Consider the following 18,722-nt stretch of genomic DNA (forward strand, 5'->3'; position numbering starts at 1 on the left):
CAGAGACCGATATGTGAATATAACTATTCAGCTTTCACAGTTCTCAACAATCACGAAGGGCCCTAAAGTAAGACTTAAGCAGAATATATATAGCAATCCCAAAACATGTCCTCAGACCATCTGCCTGTCATCTTGAAGCCTTAAGTTTCACCAGCAAAGTTTTAGCTTCACCTTAAGTTCCGCAACTGTCCGTGGCCAAACTGCTGCCTTTTTACCAGGGTTATGGTGCTCTTCCCTGCACTCGGGTCAGATCTTCACTGTGGATTTTTCTGTGCTTATCCTGTGGGTGGGGCCACGTCGGGGTGGTGTACAGAGAATACACCCAATGTACAGTCAGGAGAAAGTTCTCAAAGTGGGGCAGCAACGTTGCCCTCATTTTTATCCTGTAGCACAATGATTAGCAGAAATTCTGTTTTAGCTCCCCCCCCCCCCCCCCAAAATGGGAGCACTACCCAAATGGATGCAGGTGGATATTTGATCCTCCTCTCCATGCCAGGAGAATTAGTAGAAGAGTTAAGGACTCGGACATCACAATGAGTGACTGCCCAGCTACCAGTTCCACCAAAAGTGTGTGTGTGTGTGTGTGTGTGGGGGGGGGGGTTCTGCTTCTTCCTCTATATTCTTCTCCCTTCCCTCTGTCACTCCCAAGGTAGCCAGCTGTGTCATTCATCATCTTTCTCTTGTGCATTCTCACTGCTTCGTATTTTTGACATGGATTCATTTGAATCCGTCAACCTCTTCCTGCCCCAGGAGGAGTCCAAGATCAACGCCTGGTCCCAGGACCACAGCTAAGTGTTACCAGAATGGCTGTTTACACACAGCACACGGGCAGTGGTTTGGTGTCCAGCTCTCCTCACTGCCACGGGGGAGTCCAAGCCACTGAGCTGCAAAGATGTGCTTCCCTTGGCTCTCTGTTCTTCCCTCTTCAGATAATCTTTGTTTTGTTTTTACAGTTTGGTATGGATTCAAGAAAAGAGATTGAGTGTCTCTTCTTCCTGGTTCCAGGCTCAGATAGCCTCAGGTCAGGGGACCAGCATTTTCTCATGAATCTGAAGCCCCTGCCATGTGAGGCAGGCTGGGACTGAAAAGTCCCTCACACCCCATAATTAAAGAGAAGTAGAGCTCCCCCAAAAACACTCCTGCAAACTGAGGCTGGCTCAGTTTCCAAAGGAACGATACAGGTGCTGAAAACTTTGATAGATTTAAGGCATTTTGTGTCAGGTTTCCAGTGGTCAGATTACGTGCAGCACTGCTAAGCGCTCTGGCTGCTCTGGAGCTGGGGTTGGAGCACCAGAACCTGTCCACGCTCCGTTGTTCGGGGGCTTCACTGAGGGCTGCGAATTCTGGTCCAGGACCCCTAGAAATGAGGGCTTGTTCAGTTCAGCATCTGGACATTTAAGTCCCTTTATGGATCTAATCCTAAGACCTTCACTTCTTTTGAAGCAATTTTTCACCATTTATATAATTTTATACCCTGCTATAACCAGAAATGCTGTTTCTTGAGTTTCCAGTCGTCATTAAAATATTTTATCTCCACATAGCTCTGAATTAAAAACAATTATGCATTAATTTAAATATGTTTTGTATTAAAGCAAGTTATATATAGTCTTTACTATTGACTCTCACATGCTGAGAATGTGAGATTTTAATTTTCTAGAAATCATGCTTCTTGCTTCATTATTTCTTATTTCTTAATTCTGTTTGGAAATAATGCCTTAGCGAAAGACTAAAGGTAATTGTAATCTTTATCATTCTCTTGGCAGTGTTATCAGCATCTAAAGGGTTTTCGTTGAACTAACAGATAAATGAGATTTTATGCAATCAGTGATTTTACGGTGGTATATTTGAGTAACAGACTCTGCCCGTCACTGGGAGTAAGGAGAGGCCAATTATCAAGGCAGTGGTCCTGCCTGGCCTCCCGTTTCTCACTGCCACTAAAGACGGGATTAAACACTATTAGTTCTTGCAGTCAACAGGTCTCTAATCCTGTGGGGGGAGGAAACTGTTTTTGCTACTAAGTTAATTATGGAAGGTCTGTATCTTTTCCTCTGCTTTTCTTTTCTGAAGCATTAGTCAGGATGAGGAGCTTCCTCACGTTTATTGGGACCTTTCCAAGTTAAAAAAAAAAAAAAAAAAAAAAAAAAAAAAAAAAAGAGAGAGCTAATCCCCAAAGAACTGGCTACCAGGCACTGAAGGTGGAGTCTCATGTTTTCAGAGATTGATTGCTGTGGTGATCTTTCATTACATTCCCTCTTGCTACAAAGGGGTGGGAACTGAAGCCTGAAGATGTCTCATTGTGGGTTTGTCAGTGCTGTCATGTACTTAAGACTTAAAAAAAAAAAAAAAAAAAAAAAAATGCTGTTTGGATATGGTCTGTGTCAACAATAGAAAGTGGTTAGGTGTAGCCATCCTGAATTATTCATTGTGTATTTTGTATTCTGACAAAGCAGTAGAGGCCAAATCCCTTGCTGACCTAACTCTGCTCGTCATTTTTTGCTTGGTGTTTGGGTAGCAGACAAGCTGGTTCGACTGAAACGCATACAATGCAGTTTGAAAAATAATGATCCTTTCAAGAACACTTCCATTGCTACCTATTTTTCATGCCATAGACTGATAACATTACTGAAGTGCTACTGCCTAACGCTGCAGTGGCTTCCTTAGGTAGGTAGAGATTGTGGTGGCATCAGTGGGAACTTTGCCTTTATGAGGAGGGCGAGTTTGGACACTTGAATTCTTTGACTAATAGGATGGAAATACTGACAATTTTGAGACATTCATGGTTATTTTTGAAGAATAAATCTTGGTCCCAGAAAAGTGTTTGTGAGTTTTGCAATTAACTAATAAAATGTCAATGTTTTGGAGACTTTTAGTTTCCAAACGTGGACTAATGGCACCAGGGTTTAACTCTGCATTTTTAAGCGTGGATCTAATGCCATAGATCTCAGAGTAAATGAATGCCCAAGCAAAAATACAGTGATTGATTAATTTGAATTGCCTTAAAATGATTGAATAATAACTAGACAGTTATTCAGCAGACATGGATTAAGTTGTATGTGCAAAATATATACCTGGTAGTATTACAGAGACAGAAAGGTTATAGTTCGCTTATTTAAGCATATTCAAGTTACATTTGTCACAAAATTTTGAACAAGTCTTACTGCAAAAGCAGAATTTTTTAGGCAGCCCTGCTCTGGGCAGGTTTCACGCATAATAATATTAAGCAACAGTGCAGGGTCTGATAAAAAGCACATCTTTCTTGATCCTTCTGATCTTTTCTCATGTAATCAGCCTTATGAATTTAGAAGGATTATCCTCCAATCTCCCCATTTGGTGGTAAGAGACAGTAAGTCAGATGTTTCTTGTCAGAAGAGTAGCCACTGAAGAAAGCGTCTTAGTGGTCAGTTAAAAATCAAACCCAATCTTTCTTCTGTTTGTTCTCATGATTCCTGCTTACATCTGAGATAGTTTACTCTGTATTAAAATGTTCTTTTCATATATGTATACATTTGTTTTTGAGTTTTAACACTAGCCTGAACCAGGCACAGGTGAACTTGTAATTAATTTATCTTTAGTTTTACCAACTTTTAACATGATAAAATACATGACTTTTCAGTTACCTCCTGGAAAACATAGATAATTGCAGTGCATAAAGAGCTTTATTATTTAAATTGAGTTTAGGATCATTGAGGTGGTTTCCATCTCTAAAATGCCCTGGAATTATAAATTGACTGTACAGTAAAAGTTAAGAAGCCAGACTGTCATCTGTAGGCTGAGTTTTTCCACATAAGACTAAAAAGAGATGAAGATGATAATTTTGTAATTTAAGGTTAACTCTTTAAAGACACCAGTAACCATCAGAACACATTCATGTGCATTTCAAAGTACAATTTTTAAAGCAGTTCTTATTCATGCATGTTTAATTTCAGTTAGGTTGTTCACATAGTTTAATGCAAAATTTTATAATAACCCTTATCTGAGCTATAACTAAGGAAGGTGATTCTGTGAAAATCCAATAGCAGCTTTGAAAACATCAGAGCAACTCTGACTCATTAATTGTCTTGTATAGATGATTCTGAACAGAAGCCCTGAATCTAGAGATACTTAAAATTTGGAGCGATTTTAAATCCCAAACCAGACTTGAAACTGAACATATATGTTGAGATCATCTTCATATGCACTCATTCACCTTCCTACAAGGAATGCTCTCATTACCGGGGCTGCAAATTAGTTGTACTGAGAGGGGCTTGTATGGCAGCACGGAAGGATAAGGGAGAACCCTTGCAAGCCCACGCTGCACAACAGAATAGGAGCCTGTCATGCTCCATGGAAACACAAGTACTTTTTGATCTCTCTTAATCTAATATTCTCCTCCCTTATTACAGTAAATTACATTACAGATATTGTGTCAGGATACTGGAAATATCTAGCCAGGCTACGTAATATGGTTCTACTGGATTTTAAGCATCTTACCCTGTTGCTTTTCTCATGTTTTTGGTCTGGATTTCTGTCTCCTGTTTGGGATGTTTTTGAGGAATGACTCTGTGCCACAAGCCCTGTTGAGGAAGCTGAGTAATTAAATGCGCAGAATCCCCTTCACCAAGAGGAGTCACTCACTTACCTTTTTCACATCTGGGATATTAAAAAACTTCTTGGTATGAGCCACCCATCCCACTATTCCGATGTCCAGAGGAAAAACAATCTCATTGTCTGGATTCACCAAGTTCTCCTCAAAGGTGGAAGTTGGAGTGACATTGAGAAGCCTCGTGGCTACCTCTGGAATACCATTTCGGGAACGGCAAATAAACATGCTACACCGATCAGCTGCCAGCAGCTGTGCCAGCCTCTGCAGGGCCTTGTGCACTATCTTTTCCATAGTGCCTGCCTCATCCTGGATTTCTGTTAGCAGCTCAAAAAGTATGTTAGACTCCTCCAGACGGGACATGTCCTTGAAGCTGACTCCTTCCTTCACATCTCCAGGATTCACTTTAAAGACACTTCCCAGCACTTCTGCCCTCATTTTTCGGTCGAAATATTCCTTGGCAAACTGGGGGTTGTTCTCCAAGTATTTTTCAACGGCATCTTTATTTACTTCACCCATTTTTGTCGGATCGTTCTTTAGATTTTTTTTTTAGAACTGCATCACCATCAAAGCAGGAGTGGTAGCAAAAAGTCCTAATTTGATACTAGAAAGAAAATGGTACTTTGTACATACTGTATACCTCCCAGACATAGTACATTCACCTTCCCCTGTGGCTTCCAAGCCTTCTGAAACTCTTGAGATATGACAGAAGGCACTGGCTTAGTATCTTCTTAGCGTGAGGTCTTGGAGACTGCTAATTAAAGAGATGTCAGGACACTAAACCCCTGAGCATTCTTAGCTCATAAATCCTACGGGAATCATTTTAGCATTTTAAACTAACCAATTTGTTCTTAGACCTTGTAAAATAGTCTGATGTGTAGATACGTGTATGTGCAAGTTTTCTCCTTCATACACACTATAAATTGTAGTATATATATGAAAGTTTCCATTGAAACTTAATATGAGAATTTCCTCTTAGATACTCAGCCCACATGAAACACGCGTGTAGACATAGTCACGTGTACTTGTGAAAGGTGTTTAAGGGGAGGAAAATGGAATGTTACGGGAAAAAAAAAATTTCAATATTTACTTTCCCTTGAAATAGTTGGGAGATTATTACAACTGGATTATTAAAAGTAAATAATTACCAAGCTATACATGCATAAAATGAGTGAAATGCCAAAGTCCATACAAAAGTCTGAGCTTGTCAAGTCATTTATCCGGGGGAAGGTGGAGTAAAAGCCAAGCCTTAGAATTTGAATCAGTACAGCCAAATATGATTTGTATGAACCTTTTTTCAAAAATAGATGTGACTAAAGAAAAACTAAAATCAGAACATGACTTGAGTTTAAATTGCAATTAAAAATTTTTACTCATTCAGAAACTTCATATCACATTCTTAAGTCTTAAGTGAATTTATAATAATTCTCTTATTCTATATTAACATGCTTCTGCTAAAGTATCAACTGGCAGGTTGGGTCTAGTGTTATTTCATCCATCTTCTTGCTTTAAGAATGCCATACATGAACAGGGTTCATGATCTTCACTCTGCATTGTGATGAAAACAAAACCACAAATTTCAGTATTGCTACAAATTAATCTACAGGAGTTTCATCAAAGATGTTCTCCAGACAGCCTGAATTGCCTATATTCAGCTTATCAGCGAGAAGATCTGATGTTGTATAGAAATACAGATGCAGGTCAAGAACTAGTAAAATTCTTAGTCTATAAGCATGAGTGACTAGACAGGGTCCTGCATGTAATTTAGTTTCTTCTATGCCTTCTTCAGAGAAAGTAGGTGAACTCTGCTCTCTTAAATACCAGAAAAATGGTTATAACTGGTAGATACTGGACAAAGAAGGAATGCCGAAGCTGGCTGTAGCTTTCCTACTGTGTTTCTAGCTGAGAAAAATACATGAGAGATTTCCTGTCTATGGAATATATGGAATATGCAATATATGTACACCCTGAAATCAACAACGATAAGATGCTTTCCCTAACTAAGTATTGTGCTTTGGTGTTATCATGTGAGAGTGTTGGGACCAACTCTTAGTTTTGCCTAAATTAGAAGTGGGGACATTGTTTAGAGCAGAGTCATTTTTTCTTTAAAATTTGCCATATTGGCTATTCTTGACTCAGTTTCTCTGGTGGCAACAGCAGAGGGAGAGTTAACATAGACAGGTTCAGTCAAGGTTTTGACTCCTCAGTAGTCTGTAATTGCTGAAGATAAGTGTAGGTGACATGATGCTTAAAAAAAGTGTGTGGCTTTGATTCTTCTCACCATTACTCACATGAATGGAAAAGAAATAACAAAAATTATGGTGAATGTTAGGGGCAGACAGCCCAGGCAGATATGAGTGGGAAAACTGACTGTAAGCTGAGTGTAAACTATGACAACAAATGACCTGGGTTCACTGAAACAGATCTGAATTCGACTGGCACATTAATAGGGCTGCAAGCATCTTGTTTCTGTTTGTAGCATCCACACAGATCAAAGACAGCAGAAAGAGATTGCTGGTATAGCAAAAATAGGCCATATCCCCCTTGGGAGTTCTTAATCTGAAAAGAATAATCACCAAAATATAACTTTTATCTGTCTACCAGAGGCCATAGGTGTGTCAACATCCGTTTTTATCAGCACATCTAAAAGAATCAACATGAGCAACTGGCAGTGATCTTCTCGTGCATAGAGAACCAGTGAGCGACTGGTCTGCAGTGGAAGCTAACTCCGCACATTAGCCTCCCCTCTGACTGTGATGTGCAACTCTCATCCTCACGCAAGTCACTGATTTTTGCTTTACTGCAGCTGCAGTCTAGATTTAGAAATACGTATGAAATCAAGACTGTGTGGACACATTCTGGCGTGGTCCCTTTACTCTGGCCGGGCTGCTTTCCCCTTGCAGCCTAGCGGACGGCGTAGGGCCCTCGCTGCTGGGTGTGTGACACTGAAGCATCTTGGTACAGGTGTGAGCTGGTCATATGGGATTAACAGCAGGACTATGCAACTGCAGGGCAGCAAGGTGTGTTCACCATTACCCGCGTGCCCCAGTCACCATCCCTTGCCCAGTAGATTCACAAGGGAATAGTCAGATGAAGAAGTAGACATACTCCTTAGTCTTTAGCTTTTATCAGAATTTGATCAATAGGTATGAAAAACTAGAGATTTGAAGTTTATGTTATATGTAAGTATATGTAAATTATTTGTGATTATCTTATTTTGTAGCTCAATACTTTTCCATATATTATGCTGCTCTTAAAAAAAAGAGAACGTTGAAGAGCTGCTCCAATGAACTTGTGCACAGAAATAATAACGTATTTTCACATTTCTCATTCAGTCATATTTTTTTCTCACTTGGGGACTTTGATGAATGAGCATTGTTCAATTTTCAAACTAAGTGGGTTCTTAGCATTAAATACATGATTTTATGGACTTTCACCTCAAAATAATTAATTATAAACTCAAGAGTTCCCAGAGCTCCTTCTGTCCAGAATTGTTACTGTCTTTGTATATATGATGGCACAATCCAGATGTTACACAAAAGCAGTAGTCTTTCTTAGAAAAGCCTCTCATTCATGTTTAAGTTTACTGTGTTAGTGACTGCCACTGGTTTTGTTGATGATCTGAACCAAAGATAGCTTCAGTCTAAGTTTTGCCACAGCACTCTGGAAACTGTTCCTGGAGAGTTTTGTGGAGGTGCTTACAGATATTTGATTAAAAGTGTATATTAAGTTTCAGTCATATTCTCAAAAGTGTAAGTTCAGCATTATATTGTCATTCTGCTTTATGAAAGACTGTTGTGTTTAACACAATTAAACAATACACACACACACACACTCTTACACTTTTTTTCATTTAGTTTCAAAAGTACTTGTACTGTTTTTTTCCGGTTTCTTAAAAGTTAACATTTTTAATAAGCCATCTGACAATTTTATTATCCCGTGTGCCCATTTTTTTTAATATGCAAGAACAGGTAAACTACTTGTCATGATTCCACCAAATCTCCGTTGTGCCCCTCTGTTTTTACAGAAAGTGAACTGCGCTGTTTGTAGTTTGAGCTCACAAGTAACAGTGATGCTTAAATTAGGCACTACTGGAAGGTGATAAACCTTCATTCATAAGCAAATATTTCAGATGTAGTTGGGTTGTCCTATAATCCTCCTTAAATTATCAACTAAATCATTACTTCCCTTAATTGAGATTCATTCTTACAATGGTACTCTTGCTCTGTTAAGTGTTTGTGAAACGACATAGAAAGGAGTATCAGAAACCAATAAAAGTTCTTTATGGAGTTTGTTTGGAATACTGCAAAGTTTAGGGGGTTTTTTAATAATTGCTATATTCGTCATGTTAGGTTTAATCATGAACTCTATTTACATATTGTTTAACCATGAATAATTAAAGCAAAACAATAAGATGAATTGATTGGATGGAATTTAAAAATGTAGTTTGATTTACAGCAACCTTAAATTAATGGAAATCCTCATTTTAGTGTTAGGAAAATACCAATGTATTTGTATTGGTGCTTTTGTTTTTTCTCTTATTGGTATTGTAATGCATTCTGTAAATTAGACCATTTAAACATTTTGGAGCACTGGCATTCTAATATCTTAGAATATGTTAGTCTCTGTGCAGTAATAAGGCATTCAGTTTCTGTTCTAGTCTCCTTAATTTCCACACTCTTGAACATTTTATCTTTAGCCATGTGGATTCACATTTGTATTAAAATTTATCATAAGAAATTATCAGCACTCAGCTCTCCTGAATTAAGATATTGCTATTGTCTTCCCTAGCAATTGTCAATTTTGTGACAATTTGAAAAAATGTAACATTTTAATGTAGTAATTATTGTATGCACAGAGGTTTAACATTGGAAACTAACCTTGCACAGTCATTTTCACTACACCTTTAAAGGCAAAAATAATATACCCATGGCTTTGATAGTTTTCCATGCTGAGGTTGTTTGATTTAAAAACATGATGAGCAAGGTGCTGTATATTTCATATTGTTTTCATTTCAGAGGATTTCAGAAATGTGTGTGCTTTACAGTTTTAGTACATATGACGTCATTTACCTTTGATGTTCATAGTTACTACAGAAATTAAAACTATTTATGGAATAGTTCTTAGTAGTAGACTGTCGCTGAGCCCTTTTGATACATGGAAATTCCTAAGAAGGATAACTGACAGACGTAGTTATTTAAATAGATTCAGGCAGCATGTAAATGCCAAAGGTATTTATAAGGTTTCCCAGTTCAGCTCAGTGTTTATGTCTGAGCATATCTGTCCATCTTGATAGCAGTTAATGTGGTTCATTCAGTCAAGATTTTCAAAAGAAATACAGATCAAATGTGTCTATTTCAGTTGTTTGACTTTTGGTGTGGATGTCTTTGTGGCCACTGCCTGGATATAGGAGATTAATATGTAAAATGAAATTAATTTCAGAAATATTAATGATTTTTTTCCTAATGATTATTTTAGTTTGACAGGATATAAGTGCAACCCAATGCACAAGGCTGATATAATACACTTTACTGTAAAATTTGTGTGACACTGGGGATATATTTGGGGAAGGTATCTACACAGTAAGAAAACAAATGATGAAGACATAAATCATTTTCCAGTATATGTATTTTGTAATCCTTAGAAAAGATGTAATGAAAGAAAGGCATATGTCCAAACTAATGAATGAAGGAAATGGGCAAAATAATGATGTACATGTGTGCTAATGTACAGACTGGAATACTAACTGAGGGTAACTAAAGGCCAGTGATAACAGGCAATACACTGAGAGAGAAGAATGGATTCAGTTTTGCAGGAAACTGCTACTCCTGCTTTTACTGAACGTTGTTAATGGTATGCAAAAAACTACGTGTTGATTGTGCTTTCAAGTGATGTGGGAAGTTGCTGAGAATACAAGCAAGGGCAAAAAGAGCCTAAAGGGCCTAGAGAGGTTACAAATACGGGCAAGAAATATTAAAATCAGATTTTTTCCAAAATACTAAGTCAGAGGAAGAATTTTCGAAGTGCAGCTTGTCAGTGAAGGAAGTGATAATGCTGGAAAACAGTCCCGGACAACGACTGACATATGGCTAGGCATGAAATGGTATTGTGATACGGCGACACGAGCCAGTGCAAGATATACAGTGCTGTGGACCTATCACGTACCCTTGGATTCTTTGGCCTCTGTGAGACTTGTATTCACACTCAGTATCAGCAAGGACATACAGGTAATTCTGCTGCCACTGCATGTACCTACCTCCACCTGTAAACACCAAAAAGGTTTTTCGCAGACCGGAATAAGTTCAGAAGAAGAGAGAGGTGACAAAAACATAGGATCTAAATCTACTTTGATGGTTATAAGGAAATAAAGGGGACAAAACAATTATTTATGTACATGCAAAAGGATAAAAACAGAGAGGGAGTGCAGGACGTTTTAGTTACCTGAAGGCAGAGTAGCCATGTCATGGTACAATATCACTGAAGGAGAGTTTTGGCTGGTGAACATGATGACTTCCTAAGCATAAGGTATAGCGAGCTGTGAAGCTGCCTCCCAGACTATCTCCTGATGTTGTTAGCGGTTCGTCGGTACTATACCTCAACAGAGCAAGGCAGGAACAACCATGCCCCAGTAGGGAGATGGGCAGCACAGTCCTAGAGATCACTTCTGGCTGTAATTTTCTTGCTTCTGTTGCATCAAGTAACTTCTCTGATAGACTTCAGTAATATTTTAATAATCAAAAAACAAATCCCAATTAAGGTCTAATGAGGAATGAGTCCCATAGCTCTCCCCAAGACACAAATTCCTTCATCCTCTCACAAAATGTAGTCAAAGCCCCAGGGGTGTCACTAAAGCCCCTTTTGTGAGACTTGGTTCTCACAGCCCACCTACAACAGATGCTCTGTGCCCCAAACATAGCCAACTTTTGGTACAGATGTGTTTTGGTATCACTGTTTTGAGACCTATACAAACAACCTCAACTTTTATGTTACTTTTAAAATAATGTTCTGTACCTTTTCTTACAGAAGTAATCTTAAAAATGCTGGCACTGAAGGCTGCAAATTTTTATGGTCTCTTAAAACTGCTAACAATTAGCTTGGGGTTTCATGAAACAAATGGTCAACAGAGATTTTAGCATCCGGGGGAGAGCTCCTGAAGGAAATTGCCAGTCCAGGATGAAGGAATTGCCTGGGTTGCCAATACATCTTTGCCAAGCTGTAGTTTCAGGTGGCTGCCTACCACGGAGATGGCTTTCTAGATAGATGCACTGTAGCCTTTGACCGAGCATGAGTTTCTTGGTAGCGTGATACACATTTTAGTGTATGGACTGAGCATGTGACTGAGAGCAAGGGACAGCAGCCTTTTCATCTTGATCTCATCTGTTCTCACATTTATTCCACAATGATTTAGGATACTTAACCATTTCTTATTCCTTTTCCCCAAATGGAAAACTGGAATAATTCGAAAGCCTGTCTTACAGGATGGCTGCAACAAATAATCGGCAAATGTACGTGAAGCTTATGGAACTGGTATGCAGGTGGAAGTGTACTTAAAGGTATTTATTCGATTTGTTTAGTCAATACATTTTTTTTTAAAGTCCGTGGAGTTTCTGAGAGTTTTGCAGGAACAAACAATTCTGATCTTACGAGGCTGAGCTGACAACTTGTCATGCACTTTTGGACCATATCAAAAAGGAATTACAATATTTTGCAGAGAAAATGCATTTACGATTGTAATCTAATGCTTTTCTTCTCTCTCTTTATCATGTACATTATGCATTCATTTATCTAATCTAAAAAGCATTTAAAGTACATAATGTGTTTCTTGATCCAGAACAGTTTTATAAGACAACATATTATGACTTTAGCGTTAATATGCAAACAGAATCTCACTCCTGTTTCTTACTGCTCTCATAATATTGCTCACACTGAAAGGCTAAAAATAAAGTCAAAAGTCTCTAGCTAATAGAGTAAAAAATGGCAAGCAATGGCAATGAAGAAACCTTTTAAGAAAACAGGCCTATTATAATTAATTAAAGAAGAGAGATACTTACTGATAATGTATTTCTCTCTGCTGTCAAGAAAATGTTTTCTGAAGGCAGAATTTCTCCTCTGAAATATTTTTGACACTCTTTTCCTGGGCAGTACTCTGTGTTGACAATACCTCACACTGAATACTTTCATGCTTATGTGGAGTGTTAATTTTTAGAAATTAATTGTGAGGCAGGGGAGCAAAAGCAGTAAACAGGAAGAAGCTGATCCTTGATTTATTCTGGCACTTGCTATTGACTTGGTCAGTTGCTATTGGTTACTATCTTGTGCCTCAACAGAAATCTTTTTTTTTATAGCAAATGCTACCCTAAAGTTTTGGGTGGACAGCGCCTGAAATAGATGCCGATCAAGGTAATTAGACTGTAGTTCATGGTGCTGTGCCGCAGTTGCAAAGACTGAGAGTGAGTTATGATCCATCATTGTTTTAAAGGTTTTGCCAAAAATCAACCATAGGCTATTCCTTAGTGATTTGAATGTTATATAAAGGAATATTATGAGACAAATTCTCATCTCAAATATAGTAGTGTGAATTCAGAATAACTCTAACTATACTTTATATATCTATTTTTGCAATTATCATACACATGCAGATAACCCCTCTGTAAATTCTTATGGCTTATATGAAAAAGATCACCTGTAAAATGAAGGATTAAGGTATCATACCTTACTATGTTAAGTGACTGAGTTGTTATAGCACACATCAGGAAAAATTATAATAAATTTGTGAGGTGTAGTAATGTTTGTAAAGGGCAGTGAGCTGGGCTAATTGAGATTAGCTTACTGAAAAATGTTATAATGATTAATAGAGGAATGGTTGATAGAGGTGAAGGAGAGGTGGCATTGAGGGGTGTTTCCCATGCTTGGCCCGCTGGAGGGATTCTTCCCTGGGCATCAGGCTGGGAGGGGACGCTGCCAAACCCCACCTCCCTTCCCTGAGTAGCTGCTCTTCTGCCGGTCAGAAAGAGACGCTGAATACAGGGTTTTCCTGCTGTTTGTCACCCTGTGGTCTGTGTCGTAGATAAGCCACAGGTAGCTTAATGACGGTAAACCTGCTCAAGAACAGATTTAACACATTGAGAAACCTTCAGTGGGTTACAGCATTGGTTTGGTGGGCACATAGAGGACCCATATATTTTTGGGTTTTTTTCCCTCTGAATGAAACAACTTCTGCTGTCACTCAGAGTGCCAAAATGTTTTCACAAATATAACTGGGCTGCAACTATATGCCAAAAAATATTAATCATCCCAGTTTGCTACCATCAAAAAGCACCTGCTGCTAGAATTAAATAGAGCTGCTGTTTGCACTGGGCATGTACTTACTCTGTAGACTATCTGGAGCAGAAAGTTAAGAGTAATTGAAATGACAAGGAAAATACAGCCGCAGGCACACAGTTCCCCAAGCTGGATATAGTCAGAGCACTGGGGATTAATCCCTCGCCCCCGCTGCCCTCCCATCTTCAGACCTGTGCTCAGCTCCAAGATCTGTAACAACGCATGAGCAAGGCTCGAGTTTCCATCGTCCCTGCAGCCCCGGCTCCCTTAGCGCTAGGAGGGTTCATTAGTCTGCGACAAAACAGTGCCAAGAGCAATAGGGGCTTATTTTTTGGAGAACTTCTATGATTCTGTAATTCTAATTTGAATGTAATCAGACCTGTTTTAAATTCTTCTGAGCAGAGACTTACTGGAGAAAAAGCTAACCATGTATCATAACTCAATTTCTCGTGAACATAGACCAAAAAGCAATGAGGCTGAGAATAATAAGTTGCTTTTGTGGGCTAATTTTTGTGGGCTATCAGAAGCTTTCTAACAAAAAGAACATAAAAAGTGAGTCTGAGCTTGCTTCCTCCCTGATGCAGGGTGGTGTGAACTGGAAGTAGCACGCTGCTTGTGAGGAGGAAAGAGTGCCATTTAGCCAGTATTCAATAGCTGGCAGACTTTAATAATCTAAAAGAAAAATGTTTCCGTGCACAATCACAATCTTCATGAAGGTTTGCTGAAAAGAATAAAGTTACCTTTTTTTTTTTTTTTTACCAAAACCTAGATTTTTTTTTAAATGTTTGTAAAGAGTTCAGTGTACATACACTCCTTAAGCAGAATGTCACATCATTAAACTACAAAAACAGGTATCACAGGCCGGCTCAGTTTCATTCTGTCCTTGACCTCTGTACTGAGACTGCCCCCAAGGGGACCCGCTGTGATGGTGACAGCGTGACATGGATGTCCCTTACAAAGCACACTGAGCTCCTTGGCTCACCCCATGCCATTTGTCATCCTGTTAATATGAGCCTGGTTCTGCAAGATGCTGGCTACGCCTAGATCCGCTGAATTTTGACCACAGCATTCATTCCCTGGCAAAATCTGCCTCTAAGATTTTAATCACTGATGGTTGTGAATGGCACTCTATAAATAAATTACCATAAGACAACAAAAAGTCAATCTATATAGAGTTTGACTGGAAATGGATGCTCCATTTCCTATTACCAAGTCTTTGAGCCAACTTTCTCCTAAGAATTAGTCTTATTCTTGTAACCACAAATAAAATTCTAGTTTTCACATATTTAAAGCTTTAATGTTGCAGTGTTAAAAATGTTCTAAATACTAATTTCATTCTCATTCCTTTTTTATTATAAAGTCCTAAATGGAGCCAAAACAGCTCCAACAATGAAAGCTTTTTTCTGACATTTCCATAAAAAATCTGACCTTTTCTGTGTATTTTGTGTCACTATTCCTAATGGAAAATATTGCATACTTTTGCAGGCTATTCATGTAAAAAATATTCTAATCACAGAATCACTGCCAGAAACTCACCCTTTTTTTGGTCTCTTGGAAAAATTCAAAGCTAGAAGACTTTTCCATTCAGTTAAATACAGTTCCAAGAAATACGTACTGGCTTTTAAAAAATTCTCTATAGGATTCAATGTATGCTGCCAGTTTCAAACATCAGAATGGGAAGTCATGTATGAAATTTATCAAGCTGGGTGTTGAACTTAGCACATTTTTTGTAAATTTATGCTTTGCATGACAATTTATTTCCATGTTTATATGCCATCAATATTTTAAATATTCTTTTAAAATATTCTTTTAAATTTAATTGTCTAAGCTTTTCCAGGACCCAGTAATCATTTGCTGCCATTGGCTTGGTCTATGCACATTACTCTGAATCAGTTGACACCCTGGCCCAAATTCTGCTCCTTTCTGTTTGCACGAGGAGTACAAATCTGCAAGAGCTGTATCCAGGTTCCAGAGATGCAGATGAGGATCACTCTCCGTGGCATCATTTTTCAGCCAAGCCCATAGCCCAAGTCAATGCAAATGATTATTAACTGAGGCAAAGTTTACACTGTTTATGAGTTTACATAGTTGTGCTGGCAGAGCTACATTTGTTAAGACTGAGAAAAAGATTCACCCTTGAACTGCCGTATCTGTTCTAGTCTGCCTGCAACCTTCCATGCCTCCTCCAGAACGCTCCCTGTCTACATGTAACTTAGGCAGAGGAGTCTTTTTGCCTAAAAGACTTATGCTATTGAACCAAAGAAGTGCTGTAGCTATATCAGCAAAAGCACTTCAATAATGTGAATTGTCTCAGCTAGGCAGAGCTGGAAGTATAGCTAAAGCAGAAAAGGTGTAGAGCCAAACTTTTACAGTGTACCTTCAAATTGCACCAACTTACTTTTCTGCAGTTGTTGAAATCTGACTTGGAAATACTGGTGTGACTTCATTGTAGCCGTGCTGCCACAAATCCACCATGGTAACAGCTCTAGAGAAGAGTTTTCTCAGGCTTTGTCCAGAATTTGTAGAGACCCCAGACTTGAGGAGCTGAAAGAATTAAAATTACTAAGTTGCTGCCAGGCATCTCCCCCAGATATGAGTTGCCAAACAGAAGTTACATATTTCTGATTTGACATCAGGTTATTTTAAAAGACTATAATAGCTCTTGCACATATTTAGGGCTGATCTTATTAAAAATTATTTACAGAAGTAATTTTTATTTGTTTCAGTGAGATGTGGATTGGTCTTGTGTCTGTAGCACTGCTGAGGTAAAACATGCAGTGAACGTAATAGCGCTGGCGACCTAGATTTTCAGAGGTGGCCAGATATCATCAGATCTAGATTCATTTGGGTGTGTGACCTTAGACGACTTTGAAAACCTCTATCATGCAATTTTCATGGATACTTATTTTATTGACAAAATGTTATATGAATAGACTTGATACTGAAAGAACCTCTCTGGGATTATAATGCAGAATACATATTTTTGAAGAGGTTGAAATTAAGAGAAATAATAATATTTCACAAATTTACAGAGAATAAAGAATTGCTTCCTTTGGTATTTAAAAAAAAAGTAAGAGATTCAAAGTTTATAAATTAAGCTGTAATCCCTCTTCTTGCTGTTAGTCATGTGAGACACTGGACAAAGCAAATCTGTATTGATTTTGACCTTGTAAATATGGTGAATTCATGTATATGACTAGTTTGTGCCATCATGTTTTTTAGAAGTGCGTGTATAACTGTCATCACCATTGCCTGAGGTTGTAGTGGGGTTTTAAAAGCTGCTAGAGAGATACAGATTTCTGTATCTCCTCAGTCTGTGTGGGAAATGGCAAACTTAAAAATCTGTTTAAAAATGGAAATGTTGGCTTATTGAAAGACTACTGTTGAAAGTATTAGGATAATTAATATACAACAACTTTTTCTAGTTACCTAGGTTAAATAGTTTCTTGCTCCAAATAGGAGTTTAACATTAAATATAACATAATGTTTAATATCTAGTGATATCCAACACAAGGAATCAAAGGCTTCAGAACAGACTTGGAACAGCCCTGAGCATTTGTCATTTGAGAAAGTGAGTAAAAGTATGCCACTCTCAATGCAAAAGGCTCCAACACAAACCAGAAAAGAAGGAATAAATCAGAATTCCACTGGTTGAATTAGATATGAAAAAGATTGCCAAGGGCAGCAAGAGTAAAAAGTTTAATATTTTTATGAATATATAGGTGGAAGGGAAGGTTGAAGCAAGTTTCTGGGAAAGGCCATGCTGAATAAAATGTTTTGTTTCCATACATAAGCTACTATTGTAGTATTTTCCATGCTTCATGGATATCTCTGTATTTGAATTACATTTTTGGTTGATTCATAAAGTAGTAAACACAATCCTTCTACCCTTATTCTTTCAGAATTTGGAGGTGAAATAAGTAGGTGAGCTAGTTCTCTTGGTAGTGATCATTCCTATCTTGCTCTGGTTGCAAATCTGGAAAATAATTAACAGGTTTTCTCTAATGCTTCCTAAAGATGTTGAAACTATAGAACAAATATTGACCAAGAGGCAGCAAAACTTGCCTGGACAGGAGAAAAAATAATGGTTTATATAACTGATAACAGATTGCCAAAAAGAAAAAGAAATTCTGGAAACTTTGATTTGTGATTCATGCCGAATGGGCCAGGAATGGTGCAAACATGCACGTGAGTATTCACAGGCTGCATGTGAACCCCACCGCCTGTGCAGCACCACCCAAAGGTGCTCTTTTGCATTCCCTTGCAGGGTCCCAGCTCTTGTCCGCTGGAGCTGGTCCAAGACAACTTTTGGGTGCCTGAGCCATCCCTTTGGGAAGCAAGAGGGTACAGGCCGTGAGGCCCTGGAGGTGCTCCATGACCAGAAATGCTAGCAAAAACCTTCAGGTATGATGTTGGCCACGATTATCAGGTGGAGGGAGGGAAGGAATTTGGGGAAGGGGTGGAGGAAACAAGTCTGCACCTTGTAACTGGTTTGAGCACATTGGGCAAGAAGGACTTTGGACTGGTGCGTGGAAAACGACAGCAGAGGTAGAGGCACCTTGCTCCCCCTCCTGCCAGGGAGGAGACGGGGTGCCTCTCCTTCTCTTTGTCCTCCTCAAACATACAAACACCCATCCCCCAGAAATGAGCCCTGCCTTTGGGTTAGGAAAACTGGAGAAAGGCATTTGCTTCTAGTGTCCACTTGGCTACAGGCTGGGGTCAAAGACCGCCTGCAGCAATTATGCAAGCGGCTGTTGTGAAGGGGCCCCGGCCTACAGAAGCCATCCGCCCACCTCCCTACTCCCCCTCCAGCCTGGCTTTG

At 38.8% G+C, this 18,722-nt stretch overlaps 1 protein-coding gene across 1 annotated transcript in view; it reads right to left on the bottom strand.

The window, feature by feature from the left end:
- Positions 1-5,098, bottom strand: part of PDE6C (phosphodiesterase 6C) — a 32,837-nt gene extending 27,739 nt beyond the window's left edge. Inside the window, exon 1 of the mRNA XM_026094101.2 lies at positions 4,619-5,098. Coding sequence (XP_025949886.1) covers positions 4,619-5,098 — 480 coding nt within the window. The remainder of the gene's footprint in view (positions 1-4,618) is intronic.
- Between the last annotated feature and the right edge of the window lie 13,624 nt (positions 5,099-18,722).

Source organism: Dromaius novaehollandiae, chromosome 6 (assembly GCF_036370855.1).
Source record: "Dromaius novaehollandiae isolate bDroNov1 chromosome 6, bDroNov1.hap1, whole genome shotgun sequence".
Taxonomy (NCBI): Eukaryota; Metazoa; Chordata; class Aves; order Casuariiformes; family Dromaiidae; genus Dromaius; species Dromaius novaehollandiae.